This window comes from Macaca fascicularis, chromosome 15 (assembly GCF_037993035.2).
Source record: "Macaca fascicularis isolate 582-1 chromosome 15, T2T-MFA8v1.1".
Lineage (NCBI taxonomy): Eukaryota > Metazoa > Chordata > Mammalia > Primates > Cercopithecidae > Macaca > Macaca fascicularis.
Window position 1 is genome coordinate 112250737 of NC_088389.1, and position 16212 is coordinate 112266948.

Here is a 16212-nt window from a genome sequence, read left to right on the forward strand (position 1 = left end):
AGAATTATTTGTATAACCTTTAACGCCTTGTTCACTCTACCCTGGACACACGAGTTTGTCCTCATTTCTCTTAAGTGCCTCAGACCAGCCCTACTCAACGTGTGGTCAGCAAACACTGGCTACTGTTTGCAGTGAGATGAGTGCAGTCATCAAGAGTGAGCACAGCAACCTGAGGACTTAGGGCTGTTGACTCTTGTAACAACAAAAAATGGACTTGGATTTTGTATCTTTTTCTTCCTATTCACTTGTATTGTAGGTTACAAATGTCTCCATCTTTGATTTACTCAGGAAAAAAACTGGTCACCATAAATGGTTTGAGCAGCACTGCCTCAGGCAATATTACCTTACTAAATAGTAAGAACAGCAAGTTCTCTCATACTAATTAATAGATAAATATGGGCAGTCATATGTAGAAAGCTGAAACTGAATCCCTTCCTTACACCTTATACAAAAATTAATTCAAGATGGATTAAAATTTGAAATGTTAGACCTAAAACCATAAAAACCCTAGAAGAAAACCTAGGCAATACCATTCAGGACACAGGCATGGGTAAGGACTTCATGACTAAAACACCAAAAGCAATGGCAACAAAAGCCAAAATAGACAAATGGGATCTAATTAAACTAAAGAGCTTCTGCACAGCAAAAGAAACTACCATCAGAGTGAACAGGCAACCTACAGAATGGGAGAAAAATTTTGCAATCTACTCATCTGACAAAGGACTAATATCCAGAACCTACAAAGAACTTAAATTTACAAGAAAAAAAAAACAACCCCATCAAAAAGTGGGCAAAGGATATGAAGAGACACTTCTAAAAAGAAGACATTTATGCAGCCAACAGACACATGAAAAAATGCTCATCATCACTGGTCATCAGAGAAATGCCAATCAAAACCATAATGAGATACCATCTCACACCAGTTAGAATGGAGATCATTAAAAAGTCAGGAAACAACAGATGCTGGAGAGTATGTGGAGAAATAGGAACGTTTTTACACTGTTGGTGGGAGTGTAAATTAGTTCAACCATTGTGCAAGAGAGTGTGGCAATTCCTCAAAGATCTAGAACTAGAAATACCATTTGACCCAACCATCCTATTACTGGGTATATACCCAAAGGATTATAAATCATGCTGCTATAAAGATACATGCACACATATGTTTATTGTAGCACTATTCACAATAGCAAAGACTTGGAACCAACCCAAATGTCCATCAGTGACAGACTGGATTAAGAAAATGTGGCACATATACACCATGGAATACTATGCAGCCATAAAAAAAGGATGAGTTCATGTTCCTTTGCAGGGACATGGATGAAGCTGGAAACCATCATTCTCAGCAAAGGACAGAAAACCAAACACCACATGTTTTCAATCATAGGTGGGAGCTGAACAATGAGAACACTTGGACACAGGGTGGGGAACATCACACACGGGGCCTGTCAGCAGGCTGGGGGCTGGGGGAGGGATAGCATTAGGAGAAATACCTACTGTAAATGATGAGTTGATGGGTGCAGCAAACCAACATGTCACATGTATACATATGTAACAAACCTGTACATTGTACACATATACCCTAGAACTTAAAGTATAATATATATGTTATATATATATAAATTATATATATATGTTATATATATAAAAATTATATATATATGTTATATATATATAAAAAATACATACACACATAGAGAGAGAAAGAGAGAAAGAGAGAGAGACACAGTAAGATTGTATATAGCCCAGACCCTGGCAACAATGGCAAAGCTCATTTTTCCTTCTGATATTAAGTCTATCTTCCTCACATAATATGGCTCAAACATGAAAGAGAATCCTAAAAAATGTATTTTAGGCCAGGCACGGTGGCTCATGGCTGTAGTCGCAGCACTTTGGGAGGCCATGGCAGGAGGATCATTTGAGCCCAGGAATTCGAAACCAGCCTAGGCAACCCAGGGAGACCTAGTGTCTCTAAAAAATAATAATAATAAAATAAAATAAATTAATAGAGAGAGAGATTTTAATTATTTTAGAGAGAGCAATGATTGCTCAGATCCAAAGGCCAATGGCCATTTTGACCAAGATGAGAAAAGTACCCTGACATAGTCTCATAACATTGGCCACTGTGTCCACTGTCCTCGTCCTTAGGCACATTGTGATTCTAGTTTGCACGGCTTTGAACACAAAGAAATGCAAGGTGCTCACAAGCCAAGGACATCAATACTTAACTCTAATAAGCACGATGCTACTTCTATCTTACAACTGATCCTGTTAACACACACACACACACACATAAGGAACAGGGTCCAATTTAACTGTGCCCACCTATCAGCCTTCCACCTTAGCATCACAGCTCACAGCTCTGCTCACCCGCCTTCCCTCACTGCATCTTCAGTTACACCCAAGGTGGGGGCTTAGCAGCTGAACACACACCCCGTACCTCTAACTCGTGAAGCTAACTTTCCCTAAGGGTCAGCTGAACTTGGCCTTATTTCCCTATTATTCCACCAAAGGTTCATCAGTTACTGGTATTACTGCTTCTCATCACAACTTTACCGGTTTGCCCTTTATCCACTCACCAATCGGTAGAACACAACAGCTACAACGCCGCTGGCAACCAGACAGGGAATGCTCACAAGTGCCCCAAGGACCTCCCAGGCTGGAAGCAGGGGGGCATTCCCAAATCCCCAAGAAAACACACCAGGTAGTAACTAGTCCATGGGTACTCAACTGGAAGAGAACTACCAGCTAAGTGAGCATTGAGCAATACTACCCCTCACTCCCTTCATTGGGCACAGATGTCATTTTAAATTCCTAACATCGCTACTTATTCCTAGTGTAGACAAAAACCTCATTTCATCGTGAATCAAATTATTGTGAAAGAGATATTAAAATACATGAAAAGTACTGCAATGGGAATCGCCTTTCCTAAAAAGCAGGTGACAGGTTAAGAAATTCAGTTTTATCTCATGCTGGTGGTTTATTTGAAACAAGGCTCTTATCAAAACCATACCAAGGATGACAGGGCAGCTGAGTGGACTGTTCAAAATAATTCATCATGCTGGGCGTGGTGGCTCATGCCTGTAATCCAAGCACTTTGGGAGGCCAAGGCAGGAGGACTGTGTGAGGCCAAGAGTTTGAGACCAGCCTGGGCAACACAGGGAGACCCTGTCACTACAAAAATAAATTTAAAAATTGGCCAGGTATGGTGACAGACACCTATAGTCTTAGCTACTCAGGAAGCCAAGGCAGGAGGATTGCTGGAGCCCAGGAGGTCGAGGTTGCAGTGAGCTGCGATTGTGCCACTGCATTCCAGCCTAGGCAACAGAGCAAGACCCTGTTTCTAAAAATAAAAAACTCACTAATGTGACATGCAAGTGACGTACTGATAAAAGCTGAAAGCAACCACGTGAAGGCAAGGGTATGACAAAAACAAACTGAAGGCCTAAGACATGTAGCACCCGTACCTTTATTGAAAAAAAAATCGGCTGGGCGCGGTGGCTCATGCCTGTAATCCCAGCACTTTGGGAGGTTGAGCCGGGTTCATCGCCTGAGGTCAGGAGTTCAAGACCAGCCTGACCAATATGATGAAATACCGTCTCTACTAAAAATACAAAAATGAGCCAGGCGTAGTGGCTTGCGCCTGTAATCCCAGCTGCTTGGGAGGCTGAGACAGGAGAACTGCTTGAACCCAGGAGGCAGAGGTTGCAGTGAGCAGAGATCACACCATTGCATTCCAGCCTGAGCAACAAGAGTGAAACTCCGTCTCAAAAAAGAAAAGAAAAGAAAAACAACTACATTTGTAAAGACCTGCCATTTTTTCTTTTCTTTTTGAGACAGAGTCTCCCTCTGTCGCCCAGGTTAGAGTGCAATGGCGTGATCTTCACTCACTGCAACCTCCGCCACCCAGGTTCAAGCGATTCTCCTGCCTCAGTCTCCCGAGCAGCTGGGATTACAGGCACATACCACCACACCCAGCTAATTTTTGTATTTTCAGTAGAGACGGGGTTTCGCTACGTTGGTCAGGCTGGTCTCGAAGCCCTGATCTCAGGTGATCCACCCACCTCAGCCTCCCAAAGTACTAGGATTACAGGCGTGGGCCACCGTGCCTGGCCTCTGCTATTTTCTATCTTAGAAGGCAGAGTTTTGCTGCAATTAAACAATTCTGCTGTTTAAAAAATTTGAGAACTTTAGGAATTCTTTGAAATCACACTTCTAATTACTAACATGATGAAAAGCAAGCAATTTTTAAAGTGACCCAGGAAGAATAGCCAACTGAGTTTTTTCAAATTCCAAAGCTTTTTGTGCACTGGACACAAAATGAACGTTAACTTTTCCTGCTTCCCCATGAAGCCACTTTGCTTTTTATAATTCTAGATCTCTCGGAGCACTCATCAAAACTCTACTTGGGAGTAAACCTGGGGTGCTGGCATGCAACACAACCTACCCTTCAAATAACTCTCGTTTCCACCAAAACAAGAAAAAGGTGGCACGGAGCTGGGTAAAGAGATGACACATTTTGAATGTCTAAGCCTGCAAGAGTTTGTGACAGCTGACTGCCCACAGCACAGCACAGCTGGGAATCTCCAGCAGCTGCCCTCTAACCAAATGGCAGAGCAGAGCAGTTTTCGGAGGGGTCAAGCGAAGAGGGCCAGTCACCTCCAGCGCTTTCCTCCCACCTCGTCCTCATCTCCAACAGTTTCTCTCTAGAAATAACTGAACTTAGGAGATCACCCCCAGGGAGAAGACAGAGGCATGACACCTACAAGTTGCCTATTTATAGAAAGTGTTAACACTCCTCAGGAAAAGATACCAGAAATCTCCTTGGAAACGCCCAAGCCTGTACTCCCTTTGGAATTCTAGTCTGCTAATACCAAAGACTGAGTAACCACCTTTAAAACAAAACCAAGGTCTTTGAGGTACTTACGGTTTCCCCCCTGGGATTCCTGCCAGGTTTGGAGGAATGGTAGGTACTCTCATGTGAGGGGGAGGATCAAACCCCACCTGGAAACAAAAATAAGGCATTGCAGACTCAGGTTATTGTAGCAGGCACTTTGTGAACATCAATACCTTTCATTAGAAACTCACAGATCCCCAAAGCAACTTCAATGGGAACAGTGACATGGCCTAGTGTTTTTCTTTTTAATTACTATGCAAGAGGTAATATAAGCACCTCTGAACGCCACAAGACCCACTTCCTTTTTGGGGGGTAGACAGGAGATATGATCTATTTGTGCACTGAGAACCACCTCCCCATGGTAAATACCTCCCTTAGACTTGCAAGCAAGTTCACAGAGCAATATGTTGTATTAGGATTTCTCAACCTCAGCACTATTGACATTTTGTGCCAAACAGTTCTTTTCTTTGTTGGGGGCCATCCTGCGCATTGCAGGATGTTGAACAGCATTCCTGGCCCCTACTGTTGATGTGCCAAGAGGAATCCACACCTGCCCCCTCCCACCCCCAGTTATGATAATCAAAAGTGTCTCCAGATATTATCAAATGTCCTCAAGGAAGAAAATCATCCCCAGTTGCGTACCACAGGTCTAATTTAATGCTTAAGCATTCATACATGGATTCCCTACTTTGTGCAGCACAAGGACAGCATCGAGTCTCTCAGCTGACCACCTTACTTTCAACACTTTTGCCCGCCACTGCACAGCCTCTCCTACAAGAGCAATATCAGGAAAAACCAATGAATCTTAACGTCAGCGCAAACTAGTGGAGGTAATGCTATGTGAAGAGGGGACAAGAGAGAAAGGTGCAGGGCATTTTCCAAACAGCCAAGAGAAATGATGGTGGGATTTTATACCCTTAATGCAATCAATGATCGCAGAGCCAATTCTACCCTTCAAATGCAGTTCTGTGTCTTCTTGGTCAAAAATTAGACCATTTGCACAGTGGCAAGAGGCAGGGCAAACAGGCCAGCCTGCCCCTGTGGTTCAGTCTGTCCAGAATTCTACCTGTTTACAGAGACCACTGCTTATACATCAATCAGGCGATTGGGTTTAAAGTGTAGCACAGGCATAGAAAGAGAGAGCAATGGCTTCCCAGACATTTTTTCCTAAGGTTTAACGAGGAAAAAAGAGTTCAAGAAAATGAATGAAAAGGCTTCTGTGAACCACTTGAATCATTTCATCGCCTTCAAATAAAAAAAATCGACTTTGGTGGGAGAAAACCAGATGTCCCCTGAACCACTGAAGGAGCTTCTAAACACTGCCTTTTTCATCCACAAAAACAGTAAAACAAAAAAACGTTTGGCTCTCACTTAATGAAGTAGCGTGCTGATGAAAGCTGACAAGAGGAAGGCGAGTGTGCGGCTGGGACACTGGGCGTCTTTGTCTCCGAGGTGTGTGGGGCTGGCTGCTCCTGCCCATGCAGCGCAGAGAGGCCTGGCCCCAAACCTGACAGCGCTAAATGGAGCATGCAGCATTCCTACCCCAACCAGAGCCCACCCGACAGCGGCCTACCATGGGGGAGCGCCCGTAGGCCACCACGGCGGCCGCGGCAGCTGCGGCGCTCATCTGGGGTGACATGTTGTGTAAACTGGCATAGGCAGCGCCTGGGCTGGTCAGCTCGCCGTTCATGCCAGCGTGGGGGACCATCCCAAAAGGAGCAGGGTATGGACCAGGAACTGCCAGGGGTGTCCTCAAGCCAGCTGCTGAAAAGAAACACAAGCCACACATCACTCAACTGACCCACTCCATCAAACCTGACCAGCAAGTCTGGCCTCGTCATTTGTTAGTGTCACTCACAGGGAGAGAGAAAGAGGGAAGGCTTCTGGGGGAGGGGGGGGAAATCACCTCCAATTTTTATACACTGGATCCCTCCTTCCCCAGAGTGGAATTCATCTCCAGGAAAGAGAAGACTCCAGGGGAGGCACAACCCACACATTTTCTTATTCGTGTAAGTAGCAGCACCGGAAGCCAGGGGAATTAAGCGTGTTACCATACCCAATTTACAGAGGGCAAACCAAGGCACAGACACCAAGTGTTTACCTGACTTAATCTCAAAAGAAGATTTTCTCGATAAAATCCAAGATTTCTCTTTCAGTCCGAACTTTCCATTCCCTGGTACCAATTCCAAATGAAAACCCAATCCTGGATTTACGTAAACCAAAGCACGGGTTTAGGAGGAAGATTCTGTTGCCTGTTTTCCTTTGGGCCCAGGCTGTTGCTTTTTTCCTTTCCCACCGGGGGATGTCAGGTTGCAAATTATGAGTTTTTTAAGGGCTGGAGTCACAGGGAAACCCTCCTAATTTCTACTGAAGGAAAGACCACTGATTCCTGAAGCCTCCCCTGGCAGAAAACCAACCAACTATAGTCTGCAAGGAGCGCGGTTGGGCCGGCCAAACCACTGTTTCAGCCAATATTAGCAAAGTCAGACGCACAATGCTAGTTAGGTAGGGAGGCTTGTGTTCAAAATAATTATCAGAAACTTTACTGAAGTCCCTAGGATTTGAATTATTTAAAAATAAAAGAAGGCTGGGCAAGGTGGCTCACGCCTGTAATCCCAGCACTTTGGGAGGCCGAGGCGGGCAGATCACCTGAGGTCAGGAGTTCGAGTCCAGCCTGGTCAACACGTTGAAACCCTGTCTCGGCCGGGCGCGGTGGCTCAAGCCTGTAATCCCAGCACTTTGGGAGGCCGAGACGGGCGGATCACGAGGTCAGGAGATCGAGACCATCCTGGCTAACACCGTGAAACCCCGTCTCTACTAAAAATACAAAAAACTAGCCGGGCGAGGTGGCGGGTGCCTGTAGTCCCAGCTACTCCGGAGGCTGAGGCAGAAGAATGGCGTAAACCCGGGAGGCGGAGCTTGCAGTGAGCTGAGATCCGGCCACTGCACTCCAGCCCGGGCTACAGAGCAAGACTCCGTCTCAAAAAAAAAGAAAAAAAAAAAAAAAGAAACCCTGTCTCTACTAAAAATACAAAAATTAGCCAGGCGTGGTGGCAGGCTAATTTTTAAGCCCAGCTCTTTGGGAGGCTGAAGCAAGAGAATCGCTTGAACCCAGGAGGCAGAGGTTGCAGTGAGCTGAGATCACCCCATTACACTCCAGCCTGGGGGAACAAGAGCGAGACTTCGTCTCAAAGAAAAAAAAAAAGAAAAGCTGAATGTAAACAGTTGGAGACTGAACAGAGTGCAGCTGCTGAAACCCAAGGACAAACATCTGTTTCTTATCATGGCTTTTTCAGAGATAGGAAGGAGGGTGGCCCTAAGTACATTTCATATTTGTAGGGCAATTGCATCACAACATTAACAGACAGCAAATCAAGCTGGGAATGGGAGAAACCAAACAAAGCACAACAAGAGGCGATGCTCTACCCGCTTGGTTAACGAGGGGGTCTATGGCTGGAGGCTTGCCGAGGCCTGGACGGAGGCCTGGAGTGGCGCTGGTGCCCGGCGTTGGCATGTCGCTCCGAGGCGTTGGTGTGCTGGATTTCAGAACAGGCGTGCTGGCTTTTTCATGCTGGTGTCATTAAACAAATTAAATGAGTATTATTTTTAATCCAAGCCATATTACACAATTTATCACAACAGCAGCTGGGACACTGGGCACCTTCTAGCTACTCCCTCAGCCAATTTTCATAAATCCACACAATGTTGACAGCATTAACTTGTGAGCGAGAAATGTTGACCTTTCCTCTTCCTGCCAGAATTAAAACTCAAGCTAGAGACACAGAACATGATCACACTTCTTCCTCCGCAGATTTTATTTTAAAAGTATTTTCCATCGGGCTGTGGACTTTGGGTCGACGCCAAGTTAGAAAGATGACCACCCAGAGAATCTTTCCCAGGCACTCAGAAACACATGCCCCGGCCGCCAAGAAAGTCCAAGGAAGACCCCTTTTTGAGTGTCCTTTTTAGGTAGCCCTGGGGTTGAGACACATGGTGAGAGAGAGTGGGGCCAATATCTCAGAGACAAAAGCCCCAGGGCGAGCCTTACCAATATGCCTAAAAAGAACAACGCTTTGGAGTTAAGTGCCACTGCCCACTTGCCTACATAACCGAAGTGGACCCATCAGTGCAGAGCAGAGACTGAACACCAGTAAGGGGCCTTTCAGAGTCCAGATGGTAACGGGGTTACAGGGCACCTTCTCTGGCTTTTCAACCTTTCATGTGCTTTACAACACAGTCCAAGAACCAATACAGTGTGGCAAAGAGCACAGGCTGAAGAGAGTCTTTCTGACCTTGGATCATGAGCCACAGCTGTGTGGCCTTAAGTTATTCATTCTCTGCAACCGGTAAAACGAGATAATGCCTACAGGGACCAGGTAAGGATTAACTGCAGGGTTGTTATGAAATGTTATTGTTAAAAGATGACGCAGTCTACCAAGTTTGATTGAATGAATGACCACCAGTGGGTTCTGATGCACCAGTTCCTGGCTTCTCCTGGGGCCTCCTTTGTGCATCACTGATCTGACGAGCTCCATAACATTGGGGCATGCTCTATGACATGCCCCGGTATGAGGGATCGGTCTACCAGGTAAATGGTCAGCCTAAGAAAAAATAAGACTTAAGAATCTCGGAAGTTTGAGGCCAGGTGTGGTGGCTCACACCTGTAATCCCAGCACTTTGGGAGGCCGAGGCAGGCAGATTGCCTGAGGTCAGGAGTTCAAGATGAGCATGGCCAACATGAAACCCTGTAACAAGCCGAGATTGCACCACCACTGCACTCCAGCCTGGGTGACAGAGTGAGACTCCATCTCAAAAAAAAAAGGAAGAAGAAGAAGAAGGCAATGAACATGGATGCGTGTACACCCTCTCTAATGCGTGGTGGTACCAGGCGTGGTGATGGGCACCTGTAATCCCAGCTACTGGGGAAGCTGAAGCAGGAGAATTGGTTGAACCTGGGAGGCGGAGGTTGCAGCGTGCCGAGATCACACCACCACACTCCAGCCCGGAAAACAGAGTGAGATTCTGTCTCGGAAAAAAAAAAAAAAAAAAAAAATCTCAGAAGTTTGAACCATTTGTCAACTGGGAAGTTTCAGAGAGCTGTGTGGCAAGGACATATCCCCCAAGTAAGAAGGCAATGAGGCTGGGAGTGGTGGCTCACCCGTGTAATCCCAGCACTTTGGGAGGCCCAAGTGGGTGGATCACCAGGTCAGGAGTTTGAAACTAGCCTGACCAAACGGCGAAACCCCATCTCTACTAAAAATACAAAAAAAAAAAAATAGCTGGGCATGGTGGCGCGTGCCTGTAATCCCAGCTACTCAGGAGGCTGAGGCAGGAGAATCGCTTGAACCCAGGAGGCAGGAGTTGCAGTGAGTCGAGATTGCACCACTGCACTCCAGCCTGGGTGACAGAGTGAGACTCTGTCTCAAAAAAGAAGCAGAAGGCGACAATGAACACGGATGCGTGTCCACCCTCCCTAATCGTGGTCAAAAAGAGATGACTGAGAGGGGAAAAAGTAAACCCTGAATGATGACAAAGAACAGAAGGATGAGTTTCACTAGTAAACTCTTCAAAATACAACCCTCAAACAGCAAAACCCCTACATTTCCAATACTTCAGGGTCCGCCAGTCCACAATGAAACATACACGGCCAAACAGGCAAGTGTCAGTTTTCTTTACCTACCAAGCTCATTTCTTTGGATTTCAAAGAAGTGGAACTTGCCGAGGAGGCCGTGGAAGCTGGGCTGCTAGAAGCATCCTTCTTTAGCAGGCGGTTTTTGTCGATTCCATTTTCCCGGGGCGAGTGGGCAGGGCTTGCTCGCGGAGAGGAAGGGTCCTCAACGAGCATAATCAAAAGTTTTCGTGATTTAGCTTGTAACAGACCGACCCTTCCCTTTCCACACTCATTCTCTAAATTTAAGGACAGTGCTGAAAGTCCTTCGGGTTGGGGGTGTACAAGGTGACCAACACCATGTTATAACGAGCAACATGGTCTCCACAAACATACCCGCAAACATGCCATAAAAAACAACCCCACAGTCATATCCCTCCTTGTGCCTCAGGCTTAAGAACTTTGCCTAGAGGGCATTGGAAGGAAAGGGGAGCCAGACATCCAACTTAGGCATTCAAAATATCTGCAGAAATATCTTTTTTTTAAAGGAAATAAAACTTTATGTCAGTTAGACCATTATTGCTCCATACATGAGCAACCATTAACTTCTTAATGCAAAAAGTTGCAAGAGGTCCCCCGCACTGAGGGGCTCTACTTCCTTCATTCACTGTTAGATTATTTTCATAACATTATTCAAATCATTCTGAAGACAAACTTTGATGAAAAGAATGGTTACCTCATTAGACACATCCACAACTAAGTTGTCATCGCTTTTGTCACCATCACTGTCCTGGAAGAAAGAAACATTAACGCCATTTACTAAAAGCTAAGAATGGGTTTGGGGCACAGTTAGATTTCTTTCTATAGTTCTTAGTAGCAGACAGACAAAAAAACTACCTGGGACAGGCCTGCAGGCTCTCTATCAGTTTGTCAGCCCTAGTATTTATTATCATCTTCCCCCTCTTCTCATCTGACCTGGGGCTATGCAAAGCTTCAGGCAGGAATTCTGTAGCAGTAGCAAACCAACTATCCAATCACAACTTGTTTACAGGTGATGGCAAGTTGCAAATACTTGGCAGGTTGTAAGTGCTCAGTAAATGGTTGCAACAGCTGAATTTCTCTTGAGGGCTGAAATCTCTAATTTAAAATATGCATACCCTTATATCAGAGTCTTTCCATATGATTTCAAGGTAAAGCATTTTCCCATGGGATTACTAGTTAATGCAAAAAAAAAAAAAAACAAAAAAAAACAAAACGAATCCAGCAAAGCTAGCCAGTGGATGGAATAAGCAAACAAAACCCAATCTTTTTCTCTTAAGTAACAAAAAATTAAAAATTAACCTTTTTTGCAATCAGCTTGAAGTATTTTTGGAAAGATAATAGATGGCAATATTTGAAAGGCACTGGCATTCTGCAGTAAGGCTCTCATTGTCCCTTCATAAAGCTACAGTATTTACTAATCAGGGGAAACTCCAAGGTAGCACTGGGTTTGGAAAATATTCGGAAAAGCTGTTCAGCCGGGCATGGCGGCTCACGCCTGTAATCCCAGCACTTTGGGAGGCCAATGCAGGCAGGCAGACCACTTGAGGCCAGGAGTTCAAGACCAGCCTGGCCAACATGGTGAAACCCTGTCTCTACTAAAAATACAAAAATTAGCCGGGCGTGGTGGCGCATGCCTGCAGTCACAGCTATTCAGGCGGCTGAGGCACAAGAATCGTTTGAACCCAGGAAGTGTAGGTTGCAGTGAGCTGAGATCATGCTGCTGCACTCTGGCCTGGCCAACAAAGCAAGACTGTCTCAAAAAAAAATAAATAAAATAAAGCCTGTTCAATTTAATGATGTGGGCCGGATGCAGTGGTTCATGCTTATAATCCCAGCACTTTGGGAGGCTGAGGCGGGTGGATCACAAGGTCAGGAGCTTGAGACCAGCCCGACCAACATGGTGAAACCCTGTCTCTACTAAAAACACAAAAATTAGCTGGGTGTAGTGGTGTGCACCTGTCATCTCAGCTACTCAGGAGGTTGAGGCAGGAGAAATCGCTTGAACCTGGGAGACGGAGGTTGCAGTGAGCCGAGACTGTGCCACTGCAGTCCAGCCTGGGTGACAAGAGCAAGACTCCATCTCAAAATAAAAAAAACAACAAAAAACAAAAAAACAATTCAATGATGCGATCACCCCCTCCATCAAGTTTGAGGCAGGCTGAAAAAGTCTACTTTCTTAGCCAAAATGTCTCATGTCCTTTAGAGCAGAGTAATACATTATACAATGTAGGTATATGGAAAAAGCAGGACATCTCAATGGGTTTGAATTCTTGGAAAGGAAGAGGTCCCGAATTTATGATCTAAACAATGCTTGTACTGATACTGTTGTCAATGAAGAATATAGAAATAATATCTGAAAAGTTATTAGTACAAACAAGTGCAAATATTATCCACATTGGCCTTCTGAAGTAGGCCCACAAATCTAGGCTGGAAAGTTTACCCTCAACTCTAAATTCAAGTCTTACATGATTTGTTTCCTAATCATACACAGAGCACTACATGTGGGAGACCCAATTTATTTTCTTCAATAGTGTGTTACAAGATACATTTTAGCCATGGTTACAGGGCACCATGCAATTCACCAGTAACAATTCAAATTACAACCAATGAGGAAGCCTGGGTAATCCTAAATAACAGTCTACTGAAATAAATATTTTCATACAATAAAGAACAAAACTAATACTAACGAAAATCTGTTTTCTCTTGGTAAAGCCCACAGCAAAGCACAAATGTTTCCAGGTATTAAGGGTGGTGGTGGTGAAAAAATATAAACTAAAAGAGTTTATCTTCTACAAAGAAAATTATAAAAATGGCTAATTTAGTACACAGACGGAACTAGCAAAAATAGCGAACAATTCCTTTATTACAATGGGACTCTGAAGTGAGTTTACTGTAATTTAAATCTTAGCTTTGTACTGGACCCTTCTGCAAAGGGTACTGCAAAGGACAGTACATGTCTGTCATCGGTGATCTAAGATCTGAGGACTTTGTCTCAGACTCTCCAACATACTCTCCACACACGGTCCCTAACCATTATCCAACCAGACAAACCTAGTACACGCAGGTTACAAAACTACCATGCCAAGCTTTATGGATTCTAGAGCACTCATTACTAAATAACTTACTATACACAACAGCCTCATGAAGGGCAATTCAGAATTCTACATCGGCAAATATCTGCATGTCATAAACCTTCCAACTTGCTTCGTAACATCAGAATTCTACCTTAGCAAATATCTGCATGTCATAAACCTTCCAACTTGCTTAGTAACACTGAATGTCACAATGAAAGTACATGCATGGGACATCGGCTCTGGGCAACAGACAAGGGGAGAATGATATGTGCTAAAAAGTGTTGGGTTAGGATGGGGAGAACCAACCGCTTTGTTTCTTAGTATGTTATTAAAGCATGGTGCAAAGTGCGAACCAAATAGAGGATCTCTGGTAAAATAATCGAATACTGGAGCTGGGTTTGGGCATCTTAGCATAGTGTCAAAGAGCAGAGATACTAGAGCTGGCTCCAGCAAATCACTGGGATGTTATAAGAGTTAAATGAAATAATCCATGTAAAAATCACAAGGTACCTGGCACTAACTCCAGGTGGTGCTCAAAAAGATGTTACCTATCGTCAGCTATAGGCTTGGGCAAGCCAGCAGCAGACACTATCGTCTATCTAGTGTTTAGAACTCCACATAGCCTGCACAGTTGACGCCTCTTCCTCCAAGGGCATCAGGGACGTAGCCCCAATTCAGCAACTCTGCTTTCATACTGTTCCTGAGAATGCATCCATCCTGAAACAGACACTCGGGGACACACAGGCAACTCCAAGTCATACATCGGCTGCAATGTTTATAACCCTGAGACCAGAGCCAATGGCCATCTGGCTCAGTTTGGTTTCCTTTTGAATGTGGTTTTAGCTGGATCTGTGACAAGAGTCCCCACTCCATCAACCAGTAGAGTGATCTCATCTACAGAGTTTAAACAAGATGCCTCTGGGATTTCTTCCATTTTCACCATGAACTTAGTTCACTAGGAACGCTCACTGTGGAAAACGTTGAGCTCTGTCTTGAGAAGTAGTATGAGCCTGTATCATCAGAACAGCATCCACAAAGCTTCTGTGACACTACAATTTTTACTCTATTTTAGCAGGAGTGGCTACTAAATTCACAGAGTCCAGGACAAAATGAAAAATGCAGAGACCTTATTCAAAAATTCAGAATGTAAAGATAGTGAGATCTGAGCACTACATCAAGAGAGGGCAGGGGCTGGGGGGACTCCTAAGAACAGCAGGGCCCTGAGCAACCACAGCGCACAAAGCCAGCCCTGCATTTTCATATTCCCTTTTGAGTAACAAAGGCAGGAAGTCCAAAGCGTAACACTGAGCCCGGCAGAAGCATAATTTACTGCCCCAAAGGGAAATAATATCCTACAATGTAAGAACCTCTCCTCTTTATGTTATTATTTTTAAGGACATGGAATTATCACTAAGATCTTAAGAGTATACTTGGATACTCACTTAGGTGAGCAGTAAGCAAACAAATGCTATTTCAAGTCCTTTAATTACTTACATAGTGGCTGGAGTCCTTATCATCCACCTTCCTTTTCTTGATGTCATTGGAAAATTCAGGCCCATTTCTGCGTTTATCTGTGCCTCTTAGACTGTCTGGGACCAGAAGGGAATTACTCTGCAAGACAAAAAAATTAATCAAAGATTTCTTCCCAAGCCTCTTTGTACACATGAAAACCCAACCTCGATGTGAGAACTATTTTTGAAAGGCGATACCTACACAGCCTTTCATTCCATTTAATTCATCTCATCTAAAGACTCTGATGGCAAACGTATCTACAGGTTTACACACTTAAAAAGGAGACCCTGACTTTGCAAATAAACCATCCAAAGCTAGGTGGATTCTTCAGGCCTCCTTGGAAATGTGCTTCTGTTCTATTTACTGTCGGAGAAATAGGAGCTTACTGTGTTGTATGTGGATGTGTTTTTATTCTTTCCCACTGCGACTTCCTGGTCAGGAATGCAAATGGCCTATGCGCAAATCTTGAGATTACTCTATTAGACATATTCTTTAACTGTAAGAGTCAATGTGTACCACTCTAAAAAGGCACAAAGGAAGCGGTGGGATTAACAGCATGGTTTCCTAAAAGGCAAATCACATTTTCCACAGCAACAATGAAGGAACTCTTTTGAATTCTTTTAATTTATTGTTGAAAATAAGACTTGGTGTTCCTCGCCAATAGCGCTGAAATTTAAGACCCAAGGGGGGAATTTCGGCCAGTGAATCTTCAATAGCAAGGCCAGCTCCCACACACAAAAGCAGGAACAAGGACTAATCTTTTCCACAAACCACACAGGATACTTTCATTCGCATATGCTGAGTAGGAACTGTTGACCCAAAGAAAACAGGCATTTTAGATATTTTGGGGTCACATGACATGATCTGACATCTCTTCAATTCCCATCTCCCCTCGGGCTAAAGCATCAGAACATGTTACAATGAGTTCTTTTAAGTGTGGGATTAGCATATGCAAGGGGGCAATTTGTTCAGTGATGTGTTACTGCCCTGAACAATGTTGAATGAGCTGTGCAAAAAACCTCCTTTCACAAAGCCCAGATAACCCCAATCTCTGAAAGATGTTTGAGAACTAAGAGGGCGGT

The 16212-nt window shown here is 44.4% G+C and overlaps 1 protein-coding gene across 15 annotated transcripts in view; it reads right to left on the reverse strand.

Moving 5' to 3' along the window:
• Nucleotides 1-16212, reverse strand: part of TLE1 (TLE family member 1, transcriptional corepressor) — a 107711-nt gene that overhangs the window by 23200 nt on the left and 68299 nt on the right. For 7 of the 15 annotated variants that reach the window (XM_045373067.3, XM_045373066.3, XM_005582006.5 and 4 more), the window contains 6 exons: nucleotides 15113-15229; nucleotides 11239-11292; nucleotides 10575-10727; nucleotides 8321-8465; nucleotides 6468-6658; nucleotides 4925-5001 (listed from right to left, as the gene is read on the reverse strand). In XM_045373067.3, the coding sequence (XP_045229002.1) occupies nucleotides 4925-5001; nucleotides 6468-6658; nucleotides 8321-8465; nucleotides 10575-10727; nucleotides 11239-11292; nucleotides 15113-15229 (737 nt within the window). The remainder of the gene's footprint in view (nucleotides 1-4924; nucleotides 5002-6467; nucleotides 6659-8320; nucleotides 8466-10574; nucleotides 10728-11238; nucleotides 11293-15112; nucleotides 15230-16212) is intronic. The other 8 variants (XM_074017717.1, XM_074017716.1, XM_045373068.3 and 5 more) reach the window with 3 other exon arrangements.